The 16147-nt window shown below is 38.6% G+C and overlaps 1 protein-coding gene across 5 annotated transcripts; it reads right to left on the reverse strand.

Annotated features, from left to right (window-relative positions):
- Nucleotides 1-3646: 3646 nt before the first annotated feature.
- Nucleotides 3647-16104, reverse strand: fshr (follicle stimulating hormone receptor). Of its 5 annotated transcripts, none has more exons than XM_029456199.1 (14): nt 15726-16104; nt 12961-13032; nt 12129-12203; nt 10173-10247; nt 10005-10079; nt 8817-8891; nt 8150-8230; nt 7100-7168; nt 6925-6999; nt 6218-6415; nt 5675-5799; nt 5114-5295; nt 4836-5027; nt 3647-4688 (listed from the first exon to the last, which is right to left on the reverse strand). In XM_029456199.1, exons 1-14 carry the CDS (start codon nt 15896-15898, stop codon nt 4161-4163), a joined length of 1995 nt encoding a protein of 664 aa, XP_029312059.1. In that variant the 5' UTR covers nt 15899-16104; the 3' UTR covers nt 3647-4160. The 5 variants fall into 5 exon arrangements, with proteins under 5 accessions (XP_029312059.1, XP_029312057.1, XP_029312058.1 ...); XM_029456197.1 differs by having other exon boundaries at nt 5675-5892; XM_029456198.1 differs by lacking the exon at nt 10173-10247 and having other exon boundaries at nt 5675-5892.
- Between the last annotated feature and the right edge of the window lie 43 nt (nt 16105-16147).

The raw sequence follows: 16147 nt of genomic DNA on the forward strand, positions 1-16147 counted from the left end.
TTAGTAATCAGTGAATATAAGTTTGAGGACGATTACATTACAATATAGAGGAATGTAATCCATTTAATCATAAATGCTTAGGTTAAAATAATCAAGGTTAACACATATACACAATCATAGTTATACATATGAGTTGTTCTCAAATAAACTACATTCTGCCAATATCTGGTTGGATGTTGTTGTTTTTTTATGTGGCTTTTTTATTACATAGTTTTCAGTGGAGAGGTAGACAGGAAAAACAAGGAGAGAAAGGGGTGCAACATGCAACAAATTAAAGTCAAATTAAGGTAAACAGGATGCCCTGAGTGTTATTGCATTAAGTAGTTACAGCAAAATATCTGGTGAGTAGCAAAAGCCATCAGCCACCCATCAGTGCATACATGGAAATGCTCCTCCCTATCTCAAGGAACTCCTCCTTCCACAAACCTCCACACGCAACCTCCGCTCCACTAAAAAAACTTTGCTCCACCCCCCCAGGACCAAGCTCCGCACCATGGGCGATCGGGCCTTCTGCTCAGCCGCTCCTCACCTGTGGAATTCCCTCCCAGAACACCTGAGGGCTCCACAGGCCACCGACTCCTTCAAGAAGGAACTAAAAACCTTTCTTTTCAAAAAAGCCTTTCCTTAAAACCTTATGTCTGTTGTTGTTGTTTTGTATTCTGTAGCACCTTGAGATTGCTTTTAGCTATGACAGGCGCTTTACAAATAAAATGTATTATTATTATTATTATTATTATTATTATTATTATTATTATTATTATTATTATTATTAAAAGCAGCACAGATTTAGAAACATCTGTACACTAATGTCTTTTTCTCCATTGTGTACAGTAAGTACATTTACTCAAGTACTGTACAAATTCGAGGTACTTGTTCTTTACATTTATATGTTCCTTTTATGCAATCTCAGAGGTTAATATTGTACTTTTTTCCACCACATTTGTCTGGCAGCTATATACAATATGTCATACCTTTCCTGTCCAGTAAAAACAATCACAATGAGTACTTTTACTTTTGATACTTTAAGTACATTTAGCTGATAACACTTACAAGGTTTTTAATGCAGGACTTTTAATTGTAGTGGAGTATTGTACTTTATTACTTGAGTGAAGGATCTGAATACTACTTTCACCACTGCTTTTTTTTTTCTTCCTGCAGGCCCCAATGTGCCACATTATTACCCAGCGCTCTGTCCGGAGCAACATTTTACTGGATCAGCCTTTCTCAGAAATAACGTTATTCATGGTTGAAGACAGCAACACTTTATTTTTTACATAATAGTGATGGTTGGATGTCTCTGTTTTGTTACAAATATATTTTTCAATGAAAACATTTATTGAAAGAATACCACAAGCTGTGAAGAGAATAGTACATTTTATTGTTCTGTTAAACCTCAACTTCCAAGCTGATGTATGTTCTTGTATCTACATTATTTGACCTCTCGCTGTGCTTTGCTGTTACTATCAATTGGTTTTGGAAATTGGCTCCAGACAGAAATGTTTTGGATACATAAATTCAACACTATGAAACCACATGATGGCTTCAGCTTGAACTACATTTTACCTTAAGACTTTTTGTTATCTTTTGAAACCCACATGCTATGAATGTGACCACTGGACATTTAATGATATATGATTTTCCGTAAGACCATCCAACAATGAAAATGAATGAGGTTTAATAAAAAGTCCCTTTACTGTCATCTAGTGTATGGTCTTAATAGTGAATCAAAGATGGCTAAAAACAGAGTTGTGAAGCTTCGTATTGTATGTAATAGGGTTTAGATCAGATTTAACTATATAATAGTTATTGGTCCTGTGAATAGGCTGCATTTCTCCCTGTTCACTAGGCCATGTTCCAAGTGTTAATTAAAGGAGCATTAAATTAATTATAATATAATTAGAAGCTCAATCAAGGAAAGAGGGAACAGGTGTGCCTAATTAAATCCTCTTGCCATGGAGGGGCTGGGCACTGTAAAGATGTAGGAAGATAGGTGGGATAGATCTGCAGTAAATTACATTCTATGACTGTTGGTGTGCTCATTGTTATGGATGGGTGCCCATACCTAGATTGAGATGTTAGGATTAATTTAAAAATCCTGTATTAATGGTATATGTTCATTATTCTGTGTGATTTAGATGCTTGCTCGGTTTCGCTCACCCTGGGCTTACAGGTGGTAGGTTCCAGTTAGGTGAGGCTGAGAAAGAGTGAGAGAGAGGAGAGAGAGAGAGAGAGAGGGGTTGGCACATTTCTTTTGTTTGGTGTTCGGTTTCTTCAGTTTAATTTAGTTTAATTGAAATTCCTGTGTTTAATTGTTGCCCTTTGTTTCAGTAAACTTTAAGTGAATAAATGCCTTTTTTTTTGCACTGTTGCTTATTGACCTGGTTCTTTAACATCCCTTTGTAAAGTTGTCCTGTGCCAAACCACCTCATCTTCCCTTTATATGGGTGGTAGCATTACAGGTCCTGGCATCTAGTCATGGGAAAAGGAAAGTGATTGGTTCCTATATAATTGGATCTAACTAAGAGCTTTGTGTTAACTCAGCCATTGTGTATATTACTGTATTGAATCTGTAATATGGATACTGCAAACACTCTGCTGAGACGCGCAAATAAAAAGTGAGTATTTTGTCCTCTTTGATTTAGAAATCTGGAATGTGCTACCGTTTATTTATTTTTTTGGAATACTATAAATTGATTTTTTTGTTTCTGTTGAGAGGAGGACTTTAAATATGTTGTGGTTCACAACAGAGCAGAGATCCATAAAAAAAATCCTTCATCAGTAGCATCACCTGGTGGTTAAAGAATATACATGCAGCCACACGTTCAATGTTGGCATGTGGGAGGCAGTGTATCCATATCAATGAGATGGACTCGGATTCCTTCTCGCAGCTGCAGCCTTGAAACCCTGGGGGGGGGTGTGTGTGTGTGTGTGTGTGTGTGTGTGTGTGTGTGTGTTTTTATCTAGCTACCATATCCATCCTTCTGTAATAAGCAGAAAGAGCAGCTGTGTCGTCTCCCCTCCCCTCCTACACCCACCCGGGCACACAGAGCAGATGTTGGAAGGGTCACTTTGTCCTTGAAAGCTTTCGATGCTCTGAAGGACAGCATTTCTAGATAAAGACAGCTCGTGTGTGTTTGTATGTTCCTTTTGTTACTACTCCTCACATTCACTATACAAAATCTACTCAAGCAGAGAAGATATAATAAACACATTTATAAATGACATGGAAAACCATCGCAAAGATACATTTTGTACAAATTACACTGATATATATATATATTTTAAAAAGTGACACTTAATAATACTTCCATTTACAAACGATAAACGTAGTAACAGTGTAAAGCTAATCCTTCATTTTTAAGACAAAGTGAAGGGTAGGAGGGATGTGGAGGCATGGAGAGCTACAGCAGACAGAGTGTATGAGAAGATTATTAATCAGTAGGTCCCTGTGGTGTGCTTCTTAATGAATATCATTCAATCGTAATGTTGAATGCTAAATGAATGTTGATCCCTGGATGTGAGTATGCTGACATCCCAAGTGTCAAACCTTTGTTAAACTGTTTCAAAGCACTTCAGTTTATTTCATTATCTTGAGACGCCAGATGGATGACATTTCAGACAATGCATGAAAGTAAAATCAGTTTACTCAACTTCCTCTGCTCTTTTATTTGTGATCTATATTGTTATGAAGAATTAAACTCCACCCATCTGACGTATCAAACAAGTTAAAACAAATGCAATACATTATCTAGGACAGCTATTCAACCTAGATTTGGTCAAAGTATCTGCAGTTGTTCTGTAGCTATCTTTTCTGTACATACAGTAGTGTTTACACATGGGTTACATGGTTTAGGAAGGAAACTTGTGCCCTGTGTTGTTGTAAGTCAGAATCAGTGGCTGGTGAGCAGCCAAAAGATACCAGCAACATATCAGACATACATAAATACCAACAAAATATGATGTCATCCAAAGCATAAGAAAGATGAGTCTGGGCATCATATTGAGGATCTAGCAGTCTTTTCAGTGTCTCTTCAACTTGCACAAGTGAATTGAATTTCTTGTAACTTATGGGTGCATTATATATTCTGTCAATATTACTCAAGGAGAGACAATCCAGCAAAAAGTCTGTATCTGTGGATTTTTGAAGTCAGTTAGCTCTCTTATTTCCCATCTAGATTTAATGTATTGGCCATGGAGTACAGCATCACATGGCTGCTCTTTGGAGAGGTCCACGCCGGCTGCTGACAGGAGGAAGTCTCCGTCCGGTAAATCTGTGCCCGGGTTTTAAACAGGCCGAAGCGAGCTGTGAGGAGAAAGAAATCCCGCCTGAAGGTGCGGGTGAAGAAGGCGTAAAGGAAGGGGTTGGAGCAGGAGTTGATCGGGTAGAAAAGGACCAGCAGAAGTTTGGCTTCTGAGATGGTGATGAGAGGGAGCTTGAGGGCGGCTGAGACAGCAAAGAAGGAGATCGGAGCCATGCAGACAAAGTCAGTGAAGATGAGGACGGCCATGCGTTTGGCCACGCGGGTGTCAGCGTGGGCCGGCGCCGACGAGGGGTTGCGGACAGTCAGGTAGATGCTGAGGTAACAGCCGCACACACAGAAGAAGGCCAGGATGTTGAAGAGGAGAAGAGACACCACGTAGACCTGAGACACCACAGTGTCCACATCCATGGGCAGGCAGATACTCACCTGTACCACAAACAAATACAGACACATAAACACACACATATTCAAAAATCTCACAGTGTACAAGGGCACGTAAATTCTAAAAGGAACAAACAGTAAATTGTTGTAGGAAGTTGAATGGGGAGTATGCGGCCTATACAAAGCACTTACTTTGTGGTAGCTGCTGACCCCGACTGTGGGCAGCAAAGCGGCGAGGGAGGAGAAGATCCAGCCTCCTGTCATGACAACACATGCGTGTCTCAGGCGAAGTTTACGGTCGAGCCGCAGAGCGTGTGTGATGGTGTGCCAGCGCTCCAGTGTGATCGCTGTTAATGTAAACACTGACAGCTCACTGGCAAACACCTGTCATTGAAAGAAACGGACAGAAACGTATGAGTGTTGTGATTTATGTAGTGCTATCATATCTATGCAAAGGATTACATCCACACCGTGAAGAAGCCTGCAGTCCTGCAGCCCAGGCCCGTCTGCCAGTAAATGGCGCTGTTGTAGTACCAGCCACGAGTGAGCATGTCCACAGTTGCTATGACTATCAGGTAGATGCCCATGCAAAGGTCAGAGAAGGCCAAGTGGCACATGAGGAAACGAGGAACAGTCAGTTTGGAGCGGCTGCCTGATGAGGAAAAGGAAAATGACAAAACTAAATCTTGGGAAACCAAAAGGTACTTGGTAAATAAATATTACCAGTAAAATGTCCTCACATCCACATTATATTATTGAGAAAGAGATTAAAGCTTAATATAGCTGTCATGTGAAAACCTTAATAAGAATAAAATAAGCTTATAAACAAAGACAAAAGCAAGTAACTGTAAGAAGGAAGGAAATTAGGAAAGAAGGTAGCATGGAAGAAAGAACACAAGGAAGGCAGAGAGTAAAAACAAGGAAAGGAAATAAGGAAACAAATGATGAGAGAAAGTAGGACAGGGTAAGGGGAAAGGAAGGAAAGAAAGAAATAAGGAAAGAGAGTGTGTAATGTTTGTCCCATTTCTTACCTAACAAGACCAGAAGTACTGCTGCGTTCCCCAGCAGCGCGAGGATAGAGATGACCCAGATGAGGACCCGTAGGGGGACGGTGGCCATGATGTCCTCACAGGGGTTAAAGGCATCTTTAGTTGGGCTGCAAGTGATGGAGGTGGAGTTGTAGCAGTAGACCCTTCGTAATTTAATATTATTTGCATTGGGGTGGGAGCACAAGGAGTGCAACCTCGATCTAGCATACAACAAAATACAAAAAGTGCTGTAAACAACATCCATACTTTTCCCACTAATACAATATTGACTTTTTTGACATGTTTTTCTAAAACAAGAAAATCTCGGGATCAGAGTTCTGTGGGCAATATTACAGTATTAGTGAATGGTAACTAACCAGCAATGTCATGATGAGATATCAATAACAAATATGAAATACTGCTAAAATATTTACAATATATATACTCTTTAAATTTGAACATTTGTTTTGAAATAAATAAATAATCACATAATAAGCATATGTTCTTTAATAATGTGTTCAGACATCTTTTTGATGATAATAGTACCTGTTCCCGTCTATCTTCCCGTCTATCTTTTCTAAGAAGCAGCAGTGTGACGGGTACGTCAGGGTGGCTTGGCGGAGTTTGGTGAAGCGCTGCACAGGAGGAAGTACTTTCAGATCGGGGGCGGACTCTGCAATCAGCTTCTGGAGTCCATCGAGGATGTAGTCCGGCAGGGATCTGAGGGCTGTGTTGGAAACGTCCCTGCACAAACAAATGCAAACAAGTTGGTATCTAACAGAGACGAAACATCATTATAATTTCAGAATGTAGGCCATGTTTAACAGATGTCTTTATCAGTTCATAAAATATATATATATATTTATTTTGCTTAGAAAAAAACCCTCCAGCTTTGCTTCGACTGAAACTCAAATTTCCTGGATTGATAGGAAGAGCCACTGTTTGATTGCCAACTGATTGCTGGGATGTGGAGTCAAAAAACACCACAATGACAGTCCAAAACAAAAACAGTCTTTTCTTTTCTGATTGCCACTTCAATAGAAATGGGTTTCTCTTTGATCGGGGAATAGACTCTCTCCACACCACATTTCCGGCTCTCGGTTGATTTTTTTACCTTAAATCTGCCATGTTTCTAAGTGTTTCTGAGCCACCCCACAAATGCCACAATTCTTCTTGTTTTCTACTAGTTTCATAAGTGATGATGAGGAGGGTGAATCATGTAGGCATAAGTTACTGTTGGATGTCATGCTTACAGCACCACCAACTCACTGGAACCCACAAAGGCGTTGGGGTTGATGTCAGTAAGCTTTATGTTTCCTTTTAGGGACCTAAGAGAGACAAATTAAATATGTGAGTGGAATCTTTTTTTATTTTTTACAGTTTTTGGTAAATCTTCTGTTTGTTATCGTGTGTCTGCCTGTGACTCACAATCTTTTCATCTTTGTGCCGTTGAAGGCGTCACTTGCCACCTCCTCAATATCATTTCTGGTAAGCCGTCTGTCATTAGGAAGAGAAGCCAAATTATAGTCATGTGGCCGCAACACAAACCATTCCCAACAATAAACTTCTCTGAACTATCAATGCTAATTTTAATGTGTGCAGTTCTTTTGTTCTCAGTGTCTAAAGCTGTATGAGTACACAGACCACACAAAATAAATTGTATTTATTATTATTATGTAAGACTTCCTTTGAGACCTTTGAGACTGTCGGCAAACTACATTTGTTACATAGACTTGGTAGAATATTAAGATTTCTACTAAAGTAAAAGTAGTAATGCCACAATTCTCCATAAGTATATTTCACAAAATGTATAACTTTTGCTTTAAGTTAAAGTAATACTGCAAAATAAAAGTTGTCTATTAGAAGTTGGAGTCATATGTAAGTCAAAGTAAAAGTACAAAAAGTATTATCATCAAAATACACTTAAAGAATTAAAAGTTATTTTTATCTAGATTAATTATAAATGTTTTAATATACCATATAATATAATATTGGATAATTATTACTGATGCATCACCATTTGAGATGCATTTTAATGTCGGTCCAGAGGGATTTACTTTGACCTACTTTACATTCTGTCAAGTAGTTAGAACTGCAACATTGTATCATATTTTATTCACAGAAAACATTTAGTAACCTGTTAGAAAAATGTATTATATTATATATATATATATATATATATATATATATATATATATATATATATATATATATATATATATGTCATATATTTCCCTTTCAAACATAGTGGAGTGGAAATAGAGGATAAGAAGTAAAGTAGCAATGGAATAAAAAATAAAGAGGCGATAAATATAGCAGAAAGAGTGTTAAAACTGCAGAAGACAAGTAGGAGAGCACTGGACCCGATAAAGAGGGCAGAGAGCATTTCAGGGAAGATTCATCATAGCGCATGTTATGCCCACTCGGAGCTGTGCGAGGGTGGTGCACGTGTTTCTAAAAAAGTGATGAATCTCTTACATCAGGCCGATAGTTTGAGTGCAGAGGCCTCTGAAGGCATTGCTGGGGACTCTCTTTATGTCGCTGTTTTCTTCCAGTTCACTAAGCAGCACATAAAGAAGAAAAAGGGTAAATAGTAAGTAAAAACAACAGATATATGTACAATACTCAATATCAATCAAATCAATCAATCAAAAAGCTTTATTGTCATTTCGAGCTATACAATGTGCAATTCAAATAAAATTCCTGTTTGTCCTGGCTTACTGTAAAAGTGACTGAATAAGTGATCATAAATATTTTTAAAGTGTCGTAGTGCTAATGCAGAAATATAAAATAAAATGTGTACTTAAAATATAAATGTACTATATATAATATAAATGTCAGGAATACATGCAACAATTCCCTTTGAATCCACTTCCTTTTTGAAGCTGATACATGTCAGATGGGAAACAGTTTGAAGAAGGATTTTTAAAGGCTGGAGACGAGCGACAGATGGCTTGTATTCCTGATACTCTGTTCTGTAAGGACTACTCATTGCGTAGGTTTTAACTGCAGTGTTAAATGTTCAATGGTGTGATTTCTTCTGGGCATATTTAATTCTGTATGCATACAATAGCCTACATGTTCAAATGCATGTGGGAATAATGGTGTGTGGGCATTTGTGGTTCATTTCTGTGTTGAGACGTACAACAGGAAGTCGTAGGCTGCGGAGTGGATCTTTGTGAAGTTTGGAAACAATCTCAGCCCGGTGTTGGAGATGGTCCTGTGATATGCAGATTAACCACCAAATGTTACTACATTCACACTGACGCATCCGAACAACACATACTGAATTGAGTCATAGTGATAAAATTTAACAATGTCGCATTCATTGTATTAACAGAGACACAAATTAGCAAGTGAAGAGATTCCAAGACAACTCAAAGAGAAGTTCAGGTGGCAGGGTGATAAATCAGCGCCTTGTTCCAAATAACTGTCCTTTTTCTGTTAATGTTTAACATTCAGTATCTCGGAAATATTGGATTCTGCAAAACACCGATTATTCAGAACTGATACAAAACCTTAGAAAGAATAAACTTGAATATTTCAAAACAACACTGAGAGTCTAAAGCCTCGCTAGCAGCTCTGTGAGGTTGTACTTGTAGGCACAGTGTAGTGCTTTGGTTTAAGCTAAATGCAAACATGTTAACATCCTCACAATAATAAAGCTGATGTTTAGCAAGTATTATATCTACCATGTTTAGCGCTTTTTGATAAGCAAGATTTGAAATATCAAACCATATTTTAGAGAAACCTCACAGCTGTAACATTTGTTATTAAATGTTATCAGCGTCAAGTATTCTGTCTAAGAGCAATAACTTTCAACCTTTTTATTAAGAAACAAATTGAAGTTATGAAATCAGGTTTTCTTTTTTTTTTTTGGGGGGGGGGGGGGGTTCATTGTGGACGTTTAATGATATGAAATCAGAAATATTTAATTAATTATTATTATTAATGTTTTTTAAACCATGAACTGCTTTGTTCATCTGTCCCAGTTCTCACACATTGGGACAAACATAAAAGTAACAGTGATGCATTGTGCTGAATAAAAAGTTATTTTGATACTGTGTGACAAAAATATGAATCAATCAAATTTATAAAGAAGAATTGCAACACATATATTTAACATGGCTGAAATGAACTCATTTAGTGGAAAAACGTTTTTGACACTTGATTTCTCTTCTAGGGGGATCCAAGCTAATTAATAAATTATGTCTCTGGTCGTGTGGGGGCCCGTCACAAGTAGGCCTGTCACCCGTGACCCATTTTGGACTCACAATCAGCTTGAAAAACAGAAACTGAAGAAGAAAGTATTGCACTCTCACTGTTTACTCACAAATACTGTAGATTCACGATGTTCCTGAATGCATCCGAATGGATGTGGCTCAGGTGTTTTACATTTCTTATGGTTCTGAAAGGAACACACACAGTCCCATTAATTAAATGATTGTTAATTACAGTTACAGGGTGTCACAGCTGCCATTATCCCACCAGGTATACTTACATCTTACTGAGTTCAGGGAGATCAGAGAATGCAAAAGCCCCTATACTCTTCAACGCAACATTCTCAGAGATGTGGCTAAGGGATACACAAATTAGTAAAGAAGAATATGACATTTATATATACAGTGCTTATAGAAAGTCATCATACTCCTTTGAAATAGTTACTTTATTTGCTGTACTGCCTGAAATCAAAACCCATTAAAAAAATTAGACTTTTTCCAGCTTTATTTACAAATGTAGCGTTACAACCTGAAACTAATGAAAAGAAAGACGACAGTTCTGAAAATTAATAAAAAATGAAAAACTAGAATAACAGGGTTGGAAAAGTCATCAGTCCCCTCATTTAATACTTCGTAGAGCCACCTTCTGCTGCACTTACAGCCATCAATCTATTTGGATATGTCTCTACTAGCTCTACACACCTAGATTGGGGAATATTTGTCCTTGCAGAATTGTTCGAGTTCAGTCAAATTCCGTGGTGAGCGGCGATGGACTGCTCTCTTCAAGTCCATCCACAGATGTTTTATCGGCTTTAAGTCAGGGCTCTGACTTGGCCACTCAAAGACATTCACCTTCCTGTCCTTAAGCTACTGCGTTGTTCTTTTGGTGGTTTGTTTAGGATCGTTGTTGTGTTGGAAGCTGAATGACGCAGGTTTTCCTCAAGAATGTGGGTGAACTTGGCACCATCCATTTTCCCTTCAGTCCCTTCAAGTGCCCAGCCCCTGCTGAAGAGAAACATCCCCACAACATAATGTTGCCACCACCATACTTCACAGTAGGTATGGTGTGTTTTGGATGGTGTACTGCGTTTGGTTTTCGCGAAACATAGCGCTTGGAGTTCAGTCCAAAAAGTTCAATCTTAGTCTCATCTGACCATCCAACCTTTTTCCACATGGCAACAGAGTCTTCCAGGTGTGTTTTTGCACAAACGAGACTGAGTGTGGCACCTTTTCAGAAAAGGCTTCTTTCTTGCCACCCTGCCACACAGGCCAGCTTTGTGTAAAGCTTGTGAGATTGTCGTCACATGCACAGACCGACCAGTCCCAGCCATAAAGACTTGTAAGTCCTTCAAAGTTGCCTTTGGTAGCTTCTCTGATCAATGTCCTTGTGGCTCGGTCATCCAGTTTGGACGGACGGCCTGATCTAGGCAAGGTGTTGGTGGTGCCATACGCTTTCCACTACGTGGTGGAAATTTATTTTAGTTCGCCCCTCTCCTTTCCTCCACTCTGTTTCTGACTGTAGGTGTGTTTTGCCGCCCTTCGCAAAGTACAGCGGAGGAGGGAATGTGAATGACAAAGCAAAAAAAAAAGAATTGTAATAAAATAAAATAAAACTTTAATTATTATTATTATTATTATTATTATTATTATTATTATTATTATTATTATTATTATTATTATTATTATTATTATTAATTGCTTTATCTACAAACAATTTTGCGACCCCCCTGCAGTACCCCTGTTGAAGACCTATACTCTAAGTGGCTGATCACTTATCCAAACCAGGTATTTCACTAATTAATTTTTAATACGTGCCCATATTTATTTTTACATTATTTTTTGATGAGGGTTATAATGTGTACATGCAGCTCAAAAAAGTTAGATTTAATTTATTTTAGTTTCCAGGGTGTAATGTGACAAAAGGTAAAGATTTTCACAGGGTAAGATGACTTTCTATAGGCACTGTATATATATATATATATATATATATATATATATATATATATATATATATATATATATATATATATATATATATTAGTTGTTGGGTCTTCATTCACACTCATTCTTTGCCATATTTTGTCTCCACCACCCTGCCAAGCTTACTCCTCAGCTGTTTGGGTGATCAGCTTTCTCAGAGTTTGCAGCTCTTCTTGTTCCATAACAAAGACTAAACACGCAAGCATGTTGTATAAATGAAGTTTCGACCGGTGGCTTGTGGAAAACTGTGTACTCACATTTCAGTGAGCCGAGGGAGGCCGGCGAAGGCAAATGCGCTGATATTCTCCAGCATGTCGTTACAAGATATGGTGCTAAAGTTGGAGGAAGTGGGGAAATGAGGGTAAATAAAAGGATATAAATGATAATTTTTCCAACTTTATGGAAGCTTCATTTACTAACAATTATGGGATGTTTCCCAAATGACGTTCACAATTATATTTCTCAAGACCTGAATATATTGGAAGCGAACATATCACAAAAATGACATAATGAGGATTATTTGTGTCTGAATTCTGAGATACAGAAAAATATCTTTTGCATGCAAATAAATTATATTTTGAGGAAGAATTATTATAAATACTAATTTAACATCCCATCGGTTGTATGTTTGCTATTATACATGCAAGCACACAATATAAAAGACAAATAAAGTTTGTAGCGCAAATAAAATTCCATACTTCAGTTTTAGGAATTTCATGATTAATTCAAACTCATGTAGAAATACTATTAATATCAGGGATCATTTAAATGATTTAGCTTTATATACTATACATATCGTGTTTGCTATTAACACACAGTTAAAGACAAAATAAAAAAGTTTGCAGCACAAATACAATTCATTATTTTTGGGCTTTCTTTTTTCACATTATGTGATTTATTCTAATGTAGCGTTGCAATAAATGTAGGGGTTTAGTTAACATTCAGCTAAACACAAATCTGTATTACGACTAAATTAATTATTTTAGTTTGTATACAGAGACCCCCATCTGACCTCAACAGTGGCCCGACCACTTCTACCCTATCATTATGTTCCACATCGAAGAATACACATTAACAACAGACACTTACATTTCCCTGAGATACTGCAGGGAGCTGAGGGTGCCCTGGGAAATCACTGTGATCTGCGTCTTCCTAACTTTCCTGTTGAAACAGAAACAACCTCTCACATCAGCTCTCAGCGATACACCGATCACAGGAACGTTTCACTTACGAGAAATCCTTAAAAAGCAATTGATGGACATTTTTGTATTGTGGCGTTCAGGGACGTGGGTGGGATCATTTCCACCTTTTCAATGTTACTCATTTATATTGGGGATTTTCTTTTCATGCAACAAGTAAACTGTTTTGTGTACAGCATGTCTATACAAAGACCCCGAGCTTATTTTGCATCTGGTGGTTGTAAATCAGATCTGAAATGACTCTCCATTGCTGCATACTTGTAAATATCCCACTGTTCCTGAGCCTTGACCTTGGAGCAGCGCAGAACAGATGAGAACACACACATTGCTGCCTGGGAGTTCTCAGAACATCTTTTGGGAATGGACGCTACTTCTGTTCTGCCACAAAGTAAGTCATCGTCTGTGTGTGGGTGTGTGTCGCCTGTATTTGTGAGTAAGATACATATGGAGTTAAATCCGGACCAAAAGCCAGATTTTATGTTTTTAGATTTAGATCCTATTTTTCTTTTACAGTTTTACGTCTTATTTTTTTCACTTTCAGATTGTATTTTTTTCAGTTTCATACTTTTGGCCCTGATCTGGCGCGGGGGGGGGGGCGTGGCTTTAACTGAGAGGGGCGTTGAAATGTGAGTGACAGCAAAACAAAGAAGACTGAGGACCTTTCTCAATCATGTTGCCTTCAGGAAACGTAGGTACCGCAAGAAGTATGATTCTACACTTTCTATACACCATATTCCTCTGATTGTGGGACTTATCCATAAGCGCCAGCTGCCGGTTGAACAGTCGACTACTGTGTGCACGCTCAGCTGAGAGGTTGTGTCCTGCTGAGTAGAGAGCACTGCCGATTTACTGCCAATCACGGGAATATGTTGAATCATACTTCTATCATACGCGGTACCTGAAGGCAACATGAATGAGGAAGGTCCTCAGCCTTCGTTGTTTTGCTGTCACTCACATTTCAACGCCCCTCTCAGTTAAAGCCACGCCCCCACAAGTGCATGTTTGTGCTTCAGAGGAACAGCAAAGAGGCCATTGCCCCCCGCTGGCCTCGCTCGGACCAGGGCAATCTTCAAACTCGACCTTCATTTTGATCTAAACCACACACCTGTACATTTTTATGACTGCATCTTTCACGGTTCAAATCAAAATTGAAATCAAATTTATTTATATAGCCCAATATCAACAAATTACACATTTGTCTGCTTTACTGTATGTACAGCATACGACACCCTCTGTCCTTAGACCCTCGCATCGCACAAGGAAAAACTTCCTAAAAGAAACCCCATAATTAAAGGGGGAATAAATGGAAGAAACCTCAGGGAGAGCAACTGAGGAGGGATCCCTCTCCCAGGACGGACAGACGTGCGATAGATGTCGTGTGTACAGGATAAACAACATAGTACAAATACAACATTTGACAGAAAATATGTTGTGTTGAAAAAGAGAAAGTATGGATGAATCCAGGAAAATGTCAAAAAGGCTTTCTGGTGTACGGGCACGGTTGCAACACCAACGCAGTCTCAAAGTCTGCCCTCACACACACACAGACACACACACACACACACACACACATATTTTCATGAGGTGAAAACAATACCAGCATCGTTGTAGTGGTTGGTAACAATATCCCTCTTAGAAAGTTTATTTGTCGCAAGTAATATTTCCTTATATCATGCAGTCCTAATATGACTAGTAGATTATGGTGGCTACTGCTAGCTAATTATGCTACTGTTATGCTAACGTTAGCACTGATCCCATGATTGCTGTTTGTGGACAGTGGTGCGACCATACGGACAAAACAACACACAGTCCTGCCAACAGCTTCACGCTGTTCGGTAGCGGTGATGTACAAAGTGCAGTGAAGAAGAAGATTGCACACTTGTGAAGGTTGTACATGTAAACAATGCACACATCAGCTTTGCAAATGTTTTAAGAAAAAAAATGCGTTTAACAAGTTTGTTAGGCTTCAAGGATACACGCAATGTGTTTTTGTGAGAAGCACTGAAAGTAAACTCTAGCGGGCATCTTTTACCTGTGGCCACTTTAGAACGCTGGGAGTGGCTGAAGACGAGCAGATACGCTTTGCATACATTCCCTTAAGTAATTGAATGTTTATTAAAACCAGCATTTGCAAATTCAGTGCAGAATTCAGCCAAGAGGAGATGAGAGAGGATTAGAGAGGAAAGTCTAAATGATTATGCATGTTCACGGGATGTGATATTGGCCACATGGCATGCTCCCTGAATCGGTATTGGTGTACGATGGTGAATGAGAAATACTATTTTGGGATGCATTCTCTGTAATATTGACGTATGTCAGTTGTTGTAGTTGATTAGAGGGACACTACATCGATTTTACACATAAAGGTAATTTTACTCATTATAAGGAGGACTGCGAAAACAGCTGTATGATGAATTCTGAGCTTTCTAAAGTCTGAAAAATAACCCTGGATGATGTAGTCAGGGCTGGAGAATACACATTTATAACAGAAAATGCATTAAGAAATGGAGATGTGGACATTTCCCGGGCTTTCCAATCTACAGAAAGGAATGAGTCAAAAATAACTTTGCAGCGAACAAATTAAATGGAAACATTTTCAATGATTTCTCAACATTTCTGCAAATATTTGTGTACATTGTGTATGTCTGTACTCACAGGATTTGGGTGTTGCTGGAGATGTTGGAGGGAATCTCTGTTACCCCGAAGCCCAGGTAACATAAGTGCGGGGTTGCTTGGTCAACTCCAGGTTTAATGTCCATCACAGGGCAAGGTGCCGACGCCGTCTTTATCATCACAATTATTAACGTGATCAGAATTATCACCATCATCTTTGCAGTCTGTCCACAGTTCGGATTGTTGTATTTGAGGTTTTTAAATCTCCTTGTTTGTCTTCCTTTGTTTTTTTTCTCCCACGTGGTGTTTTTTCATATATGCAGGCCTTCAACCAGAGCCCCCGCTCCACATTTGATATATATGTTTATCCGTCCATCCACTTTGGGTTCACCAACAGTTCGAAGAGAGAGTAGAAGTGTGACGTTGCTTTCTGCCATGCAGTGGTGAATAATGGGGGCGTGTGA

This window comes from Cottoperca gobio, chromosome 19, assembly GCF_900634415.1.
Source record: "Cottoperca gobio chromosome 19, fCotGob3.1, whole genome shotgun sequence".
In the NCBI taxonomy this organism is placed as follows: domain Eukaryota; kingdom Metazoa; phylum Chordata; class Actinopteri; order Perciformes; family Bovichtidae; genus Cottoperca; species Cottoperca gobio.

Coding starts and splice junctions, on each gene's coding strand:
- fshr (XM_029456197.1), bottom strand. CDS start 15,898: ATGATGGTGATAATTCTGATCACGTTAATAATTGTGATGATAAAGACG. Junction 5,893..6,217: donor GGGAAGATAGACGGGAACAG/GTACTATTATCA, acceptor GTTGTATGCTAG/ATCGAGGTTGCACTCCTTGT. Junction 5,028..5,113: donor GGACTGCAGGCTTCTTCACG/GTGTGGATGTAA, acceptor TTTCAATGACAG/GTGTTTGCCAGTGAGCTGTC.